Source organism: Neodiprion virginianus, chromosome 2, assembly GCF_021901495.1.
Source record: "Neodiprion virginianus isolate iyNeoVirg1 chromosome 2, iyNeoVirg1.1, whole genome shotgun sequence".
NCBI classification, from domain to species: Eukaryota; Metazoa; Arthropoda; class Insecta; order Hymenoptera; family Diprionidae; genus Neodiprion; species Neodiprion virginianus.
In genome coordinates, this window is record NC_060878.1 from 656278 (window position 1) to 665210 (window position 8933).

The 8933-nt window shown below is 42.0% G+C and overlaps 1 protein-coding gene across 2 annotated transcripts in view; it reads right to left on the reverse strand.

Moving 5' to 3' along the window:
• Positions 1-7672, reverse strand: part of LOC124297497 (titin) — a 27670-nt gene extending 19998 nt beyond the window's left edge. The window contains exons 1-5 of one of the 2 annotated variants that reach the window (XM_046748609.1): positions 7459-7672; positions 7172-7365; positions 745-787; positions 361-635; positions 76-281 (exon numbers count right to left, since the gene is read on the reverse strand). In XM_046748609.1, the coding sequence (XP_046604565.1) occupies positions 76-281; positions 361-635; positions 745-770 (507 nt within the window). In that variant the 5' untranslated portion in view covers positions 771-787; positions 7172-7365; positions 7459-7672. Of the gene's footprint in view, positions 1-75; positions 282-360; positions 636-744; positions 788-3435; positions 4035-7171; positions 7366-7458 lie in introns of those variants that run through there. The other variant, XM_046748608.1, reaches the window with a different exon arrangement.
• Positions 7673-8933: the final 1261 nt, after the last annotated feature.

Here is an 8933-nt window from a genome sequence, read left to right on the forward strand (position 1 = left end):
ACGGAGAACAGAATTATATATTACTCTGCCGCAACAATCCATCGAATAGATCAAGCGATGTCAAACCTGACATACTTTGAAATCTTCAATAATTGTTCCATTGGTGTAGCTCTGTTTTTCGATCGATTGTTGATAGCTATGTTGCTGAATGTTTTGACCTCCAGTTCTTTGTTCACTCGTCTTGAAGGTCTGAGCGAACTCCTTTTGGTAACCGCCCACCTGCTGCTGTGGCGGAGGTCCAAATCCTTCCGGCTGGATGTACACGGAGCAGATGGCTTCGCCTAAGATCAAATTATGAATGTAAGAATACAAAGCTGGGTGGATTTGAAACATTCTAACGAAACTTCAAAAAACAATTACCATATTGGTTCTTCGCACTGCAGGTGTATTCGCCCTCGTTACCAGGTCCGATTTGATTTATCTGGAGAATCACGATACCAGTCCTGTCGTCGTAGGACATGTGGATTTTCTGTGACTCGAAAAGGGGTACACCCTTGTGGGTCCAAGATACCGAGGGCTTTGGGTTGCCACGGACACGACCCTCGAAGGTGGCATTGCCACCTTGTGCGAATCGTGCGTTCTTAAAGATCTGCTCGAACACTGGCGGTGATGGATCACCTGGCCTTCCCGTGAACCTGCAATCCCAATGTATCTATTATCCAATGAACAGACGCTCCGAAATCTTTTCGGACATGTAGTCAAGACTTTTGAAAACTATGAAAAAAGCTTTCATGGTATACTCACGCTGGTATGGTGGGCGTCGACTGCATTACAATTTCTCCTTGTACTGTAAATTGAAATAGCAAATCTGTATCTCTATAGGTAAATCAACAGTTATGAAGAAACGCGAATAAAATATTCGTGACTGTATTTTTTTTCTGCTTCAGAAATTGACGCCATACTTTCAAAATAGCATTAGCTTAAGACACGAAATAATTTCGAAATGACTTTTCTACAGTTGAGTGGAGGGTTTTTTACGTCTTTACTAAATTTTCATACATCGTTTGGCAGAATATTCAGAATTAAAGATAGCCACGTTTGATACAACGCGTGACAATATACTGTTGGTTTGTTTATTGGCGTTACTTTTACTGGCGCTGTTTGCGCGTTCGCGTAACTCATGCGACCAATTAACTCGTTAAACCTGAGCCAGAATTACAACAAGAAAGAGGCCACATGCACGCCGTTGATAACCAAGCCTAAAATCCGACTATCGCCGCATGAGGTTGGCGTATTGTCAATTTCGCATACCATCAGCAATGCTGCGGTTGAATGAAGCAGAGATTGAATAATTCGGGGTTCATTCAAATTGGAAATAGTGAATTTTGGAAATTCGGCAAAAAAACTGCGAGTTCCGGAGGCGGCTATTCATTTCATTCACAAAGCGTCTCCAGAAGGAGGCCGATCGGAGGTCGATTTATCAAACAATGATAAAATCGGTAAAAAATGTCAACATAAATACAACATATTTTTGTGATAAATCTGTCTCTTTCTCTCTCTCTTTCTCTCTCTCTCTCTCTCTCTCTCTCTTACGCTATAGCTCTCTCTTTCTTTCGGGCAGTAGGGTCTCGGGGCGAGGCGTGCGGGGATGGATCCAACCTATTTTTGTACGGCATGGGATCGCGTTACCCGAACCCATTTTAGGAGCAACTATCTTTACACAGTGCGCGGGACGCTCGGCGGAGCGACGCGGCGCGTCGCGACGTCGGAGCGCTCGGTATACCACTCGACCAATCGCCTCTTTCGTAAAGTTACGCAAAACCAGTCACTGACCAAAATAACGGCTTCCGAACGAGACTATAGCCGCTGTTATTCAGAAGGAATCGTATAGCAGATCAGCGGAATGTGAATCGCGTCGTCTTCCGCTCCTTACACAAATCAAAATTGCCTGACTTCCATTATTGTTTACCAAGATGATAAGGAATCGACTAGATAAAAATAACGCTGCTGCTTTCTTCCTGAATTTCAAGTTTACTTTTTTGGTTCCGTGCCATGCCTTGCTGAAAAAGTGTCGAATTATTACAACGGAAAAAACGCTGCATTTTGACAGCTGTCGACCAAAGAATCACTCCAGCATTTTGACCAATAACGTTTAATGGCTTTAACCGACGGTGATAAAGAGGTAAAAAAACAGGGTACAGGGAAACACTCGTCCCGAAATCCTCTCGAGTTCCCAACCTTTTTTTCACCGAGATGTTGACCAAAACCGATGCCAAGATTAGGGGCGAAACTTGACGTTCCATTTTTTTTCGGCGTAATCCAAGTCCCATACACCTAACAGAGGTCTATTTAAAGAGACAAGTCTCTGAACCCGTTTCTTCATCACGCGAGGCAATGAGGCAAGCATTGCGGAGTTTTTACATGGCGGGTATCGCAATAAGGCTTGGTACCCGTTCGCCAACTATCAAGAAAGTAATACGCACTGTCTGCCCACACTCAGGTGTTGGACGACAAAACCCGCAGCGCATTCAGAGTTCAGTCAACACACGGGAAAGTAGTCTGAAAGGCAACTCTCAACGCAACAGGTTACCCTAGCTTTCCGCCTAACATAATATTTCATCCCCCCCTTTATTTTTTCAATACACTTCGCCAGCACGTTTTGACTGCTGTTTTGTTGATTGATTTGTACGCACGATATCGACTATTTTCAATATATTTGAAAAGCGACTATTTTTTTTCAATTGCTCATCTCCCGTGTCAATTAATATCGAGAAAGTAAGCTTTGGACATGTTAGTTTTTTGATATTTTTTGAGTATCCTCATTGCTATAGGGATCGAAGGAGCTTCTTGTCTGGTTACATTATTTTTTCTTTGGGGTCATTTCACCTCGGGATAAACGTCAGATTCATTTCGGCAGCTGGAAGACATCTCAAGGGTTAGACTTGACGAGAGTCTAAGTTTACACGAGCATAAGCAATATACAGAGGCAGAGGCGACTGGGACTTTCAGACCGTGCCACCCACCTCCGAACTTCGTGAAGCGAACCTCCGAGGACTTTCAGCAAGCCTCGAGAAATCTCGAAAGTTTAAATTCTATCTTTAGAGGGTACCGCGTCTTGCGAGAGCTCGATCGAAAATAGATCTCTGCGCTCAGGAATTCTGGATTGAGAGACAAACTCGCTGGTGGGAGTAAAGAGAATATGCGGAGAGGTGGCAAAAGGTATTAACCGATTACGACGGAATTTCGTAGACGATTTTTCATCCAAGGACACCGGAAGTAAAGTTTTTAATCCCTCGACACTTTTTTAATTTATTTTCCTTACTCTTCACTCGGACACGCGACCGTCGTTTTGGCATTAAACGCAAAAAAAAAAAAAAAATACGCCTGTTCGCACTTTTCGAACTATTTTCACGAGTAAAATAAATCTTGCGATTTTCGTTATTTCCGGTTAATTATTTTGGCCTGTTTGTTTTTTCCTCCCAAAGAGAGACTGACCTCTCTGTTGACTGGTGACCTGCTGCCTTGTAATCTGCTGCTCGGTCCTGTGCTGGGTATACGATTGTTGCTGCTGTTGTTGAGTGGTCGTAGTTTGTTGCTGTTGCTGTGTCTGCCTACCAGGCTGAGTCTGTTGATTAGACTGTTGTCGATTCATCTTGGATTAGGCACGATCCAAGTCGTTGTGAAATCGGTGGTAAAATGAAAAACTGACGATCCTCACAGGTATTTTTGGATTCAAGTTGGAAAAAAAGAACGAAATTCACACACCAACACAAACACCAGAATAGTTATCGATCAGTACAATGCGACAAAATATATTCGATCTGTAGCCGGCTGAATTACTTTTCTCTCACTCTTCGTTTATAGACACGGTATAATAAATCCGGTTCGCTTAACTCTAATATGTGACTAACAATTTTTATTTTCTTTTTATCTTCCTTCTGTTTACTACAACTGGTACTTAATAGATAATACGTTTCGTTTGTTTCAATTCGCTATTTGCCTGCCACGGCTTCAGTCGGCAGAAGTCAAGTCATTATCAAAATATCCCCGAAACTCTTTAACCAAGACGTCGGTCGAATGCGAATTGTGAGTGAACCTCCGACGTTTTCGAGTGAAGATCTCGCGAGATCTCGGGGTGGGGGTGAACGGCGTCGCCGCACTCCGACGCTCTCCGTCCGGAGGGGCGTCGTTGCCGATTCTGAGTGGCGGGACACAAATACGCCATTCCCTTCACCCCATGATCTCCCGAGATATATCGCGAGATCGTTTCGCGAGATCATTTCATCCGATTACCGTTGCAATTAAGGGTTCATCAAAAATGACTAATTTTCGCTTTTTCATCACGATGGTTAAAATATGCTAATCAGTCTCATTTTTTTTTATGTCCACTCAAAGCACCCGTGAAGAACAGAAAATCGCGAAAATCAGTTATTTGTCGACCCGCTACACTGGCATGATACCTTAAGCGTCCAGAAACAATGATCAAACTGCGTGGTCTAACTGATTTTGATTGCTATTCACTTAATTCGGTATATTTGATATTAATGTGTAACTGAATAAAAAACTTTCTAGCAAACCGGAATTTTTTTATTTTCGTGGGACAAATTGAAATCCGAATGAAGCAAAATGCACTCATGCTGCCTCAAACACGCAACTTAAACGTGTTTCTTTTCAGATTATCTCTTGAGACTGATTTGTTAATTGCCCACGAGATTATCAATACAGTTTGTTATTAAAAAAAACGTTTCTTTATTCTCGTTGAAAGCCAAAAATCATCTTTACTCCGACAAATCATTACTACCTTGCAGAATTTCATACAATTTCGCAAATGGGTTCGGGATCTGTTTAAATTGTCATTTCATTCAAATGCGATTGAAATGAACATCAATATCTATAGTGTCAAAATTCCCTGATGTCTCGTGGACTCGATATACGGATTGAACTCAATGGAGAGGTGCCGATAAAGGAATAAAGAGGTTCGAGAGCAGCGTTGCGGCAACGCTTTGATTCCGGGAGCTGACAAAATAATCCACCTTCAGGATTGATGTCAGCTTTTGTGAACCGGCTCATCCTCTTCACCCTTCTTCTTCTCTTTTTATAATACCGTTTCACTTCCGTTAGCTCGGCCCTCTCATATTTATGTCTGCGACTGCAATGTGATTTCCAGCTCTTGAACAGCTGCACAGCTCAGTGTCACCGGTAGGCCTGCATATTCCTGACCCTTTGATTCGTCCCTCACCATTGTCGAGGTTGTGGCTGTGCCTTCGGCTATATTTAACACAGCTTTATAACCACATCGCACTCTCTCGGTGACGGAACTTCCTGACCCTTATCCTCCGCAACGTGTTGCTCCATCGGCCTCAATCTTCCGACAACGCGGTAAAACTTGGGTAAAATATACCCGGCAATCGTTGTTTTTAACTATTTTGTTATTCGCACTATCTTTGTCTACCACTATCACTCTGAATCGTGATTTATTTTAACGATTTACAACCGCGTCTTTCAATAAACACTATCCGACTACTAGAAAGTTACTGATTTTATTTACCAGGCTTCCAGCGAGCAGCCCGTCGTTTCAACTGAATATTGTAAGTTGACTTGAACATCTTCCCGGGACTTGAAGAAGTTGCTCAAGATTGAGTTACGCCGATTTTGAAATGATCAGAAATTTTTCTTCCAGTGCAATGATCAAGCACGCGCTCAGCTGTCATTGGCGACTATAACTTTGACGCCGAGACTGTGTAATCGGCTTGTCGTAAGTGTTTCGTAGCCATTTTATCGGTCACGATAACGGGAGCAATCAAGATCTATTGTGTATATCTCGTCCTCTGATTGATAAGGCCTAGCCTGGAATTCGTTTTCTTCATTGACCGTCAGACACCAGCGAAATATAGGCACAGACCCTATACCTTGACGCTAGAGCGCTCAAGGAGGTTGCGGGTGCCTAGAATTACGCCTGCGCTAATTCGGACCGGACCCAAGCGCATAATACATCGTAATATAGAATATAATCGGGGTTTTACGTTACAGAGACGCATAGACACGAACCCTAGACTCCATTTCGCAACTAGAATGAGCTCGACGTTGCGTAATCCAGACATTTACAGTTGATGCGTGTGTACGATGTACGTACAGGTTTACGCAGCCTTCGCTTCTCTGGAGAATAAAAGGCATATACTGCGGATTGTGTAGTTTAGAATGCGACCAACGAAGGTTGTTGACAATTTCACGAACCGCACAAGCTGCGGTCGATACAATTAGTTTATATTTTAATCACGTTCTTGTAAGCGAAGAAAATCAACCCTTTCACGCGTACATTTTTCCTCACATGCGATTCACATGAAATTTTGCATACACAGATCCTTGGGGTCACTGATTACGAATTTGAACTCGAAATTCGAAAGTTCAAAATGGCGCATCCATTATTGCGAACAGAAAAAAAACAACAAGAATACAAAATTTTTGGTGCGTAGTAGGCTTGTGTAAAAATTGGCATTTGAATATTTTTATGTAGACTAAGAAAAGTACGAATTTCGACCATTTGTTTACATGTGCTATTTTTTCAATAAATAAATAAACAAATTCGACATTTTTTTTAGATTTAGAAGTATTTCAGGGACCATGTGGAACCAAAAAACTCAGGAGTCGTTACCAAAAAAGTAGTTTAATATACAAAAAGTTGCAAAAACAAGGTGGGACGCTGAGTGTCCGAGCGTGGTTATTGAAGGGTTAAGCCTGCCTTTCCTGCTTACTTTTGTCCAAGTTCGATTCGGTTGGCCTAAGTGTTGCAACACATGATGCAAAATTTGCGTAAAAATGTATAAATAAAAAATAAATAAATAACGAAGGCACTAGGAGCTCCTATGAAAGGTGAGTCGGAAGGTGACTCACGGACTCCCGGCATAGGATAGCATAGCGACTGATCTATTCCTGGTTCAAGGGATCTTCTCAGAGAGGGAAAGAGGAGGATGGCTATACGGACGCAAGTCCACCTACCGGTCGGTATTTCCTGCGGTATGATTCAACTTCACTTTATAACTTGAAACTTTGTAAGAGTGGGTAGGTATCGTTAGATGCGCTGCAGCCGCAAACAAAACTAGCGCGCTTCGAGAAACGCGAGGATATTCTATTTTTGAAACCGCCATCTTACGCTGGCAAAAAACGCTCGCATAATAATCCAAGGGAACTCGTTTTCATTTTACAAATTCACGCCTATCCTTGAATCACCCACCGTTTGTCTCCACTTCGATGTCCGGGTAATCGAGCCTCCGGATCACAGTATACTTCCTCTTCGTGGAACTGCCTTCGTTCACATCCGGTGAAAAATCTGCGACCGTTCGGTGCCTATGAACCCTGTGCAAGTGACTCGAACGCTCTTGAGATTTGAGGCCCGGATTTCCGGGGTTCTCGTAACTGGTGGGATAGCTTTTGAGAAAAGAAAATTTATACAGATCAATAAAAATCAGTAAAAGCGTATGCTTACTATTTGCTTTCCTGTATTATTCCGCATTTATTTACCTGTCCAAGAAGCTTCGAAATTCGGCACAGAAATCTGGCTCATCTTCTTGGTGTTCAGTATCGCCTGATTGAGAGTCCTGGTCCAAGGTAATTTCCGGTTCTTCCGCAGGCAGGAAGAGGTCCTTCAGAGCAACGTATTTCAGAGTGTTCTCCTTTGAGTGTCCCCCGATTTCCTGATCTCTGTAAGTGCCGTAAAAGGGCGACGGGACTCCTGAAATTGTTTAGATATATTTTATCATCATACGAGGATTGGGAACAAATTTTATGGGATTGAATACGGCCCGATTTTCCTGAGGATTTAATCATCGTACGAAGTCGGTGACAAATCTTGGCTCGACTTTGACCGCGTTAACTATTAATAAATCGGGTTACAAGCGACAATTCGGAAAGGACCTTTAAATTCCCTAATAAACAGTCATCGCTCGCGGTGGCAATTCTATTTTCGAATCCTCTTAAACGCTTAGTTTTAACCGGGCAATCGGGGCACGATCCAACTAACGCAAATATGTTTCTTCGAATTTCTTAAACCTACGAAAATGCTAATGATCCGCTTAATAGCTTTTCTTCGTGCTCGCCATTGTTTCGCTTCTCCGCACTGGAACTGATCTCGCTGTCTTGACGAGGTCGGAAGCAGACCCCAATTTCATCATGGGGCAAAGTATCGAAGGTTGAAAAATCGTCTCAAGTCCCAAACACACTTATTAATTATTTTGACATAGTTTGGAAACAAGAATAGTGCAAATAATTATATTTGAGCGGTTGGTTATTGTTAACATTGGCACAGAGCCAGCCTCAGACGCGACAGACAACTTGGAGAAAATCGTTTCTGCCTGAACTCCTCGCGAAACGCGCGTTGCGTCGCGATGCCGAAATAATTTGCAGTCTACGATAAAAAAACATTTCCTGAAATTTAACGGCAGTTACAATTCGATGCCTTAAACCTTTATTTCATCCCGGGACGCTCATCGTCTCACCTTTTTTTTGTGTTCCAGCTTTTTAGTTCGTTAAACTACTTTTCTGATAACAACTGCTGAATTTTTTGGTTCCGCATGGTCCCTGAAATATTTCTAACTCTAAAAGAAATATAAAATTTATTTATCTATTGAAAAAATTGCACGTGTAAACAAATGGTAAAAATTCGTACTTTTCCATGAAAAACAGTATTTTTTGCTAATCTACCGTGAAAACCAAATGCCAATTTTTACACAAGCTCAATACAAAACATATAAAATTTTTCTTGTTGTTTTTATCTGTCCGCGTAACATAAGATTTTATCAAAGTCAAATAAGTTTTCGAATTTACGTCCGCCATATTGGATCCGCCATTTTGAATTTTCGAATCTCGAGTTCAGATTCGTAATCAGTGACGCGAAAAGCCCATGAATGCAAATTTTCAAGTGAATCGCAAGTAACTCCAAAAAAAATCTTCGCCTTTGACTTTTGTCCAGGTTGAAATGATTTCTCTCGGTTTGGTTC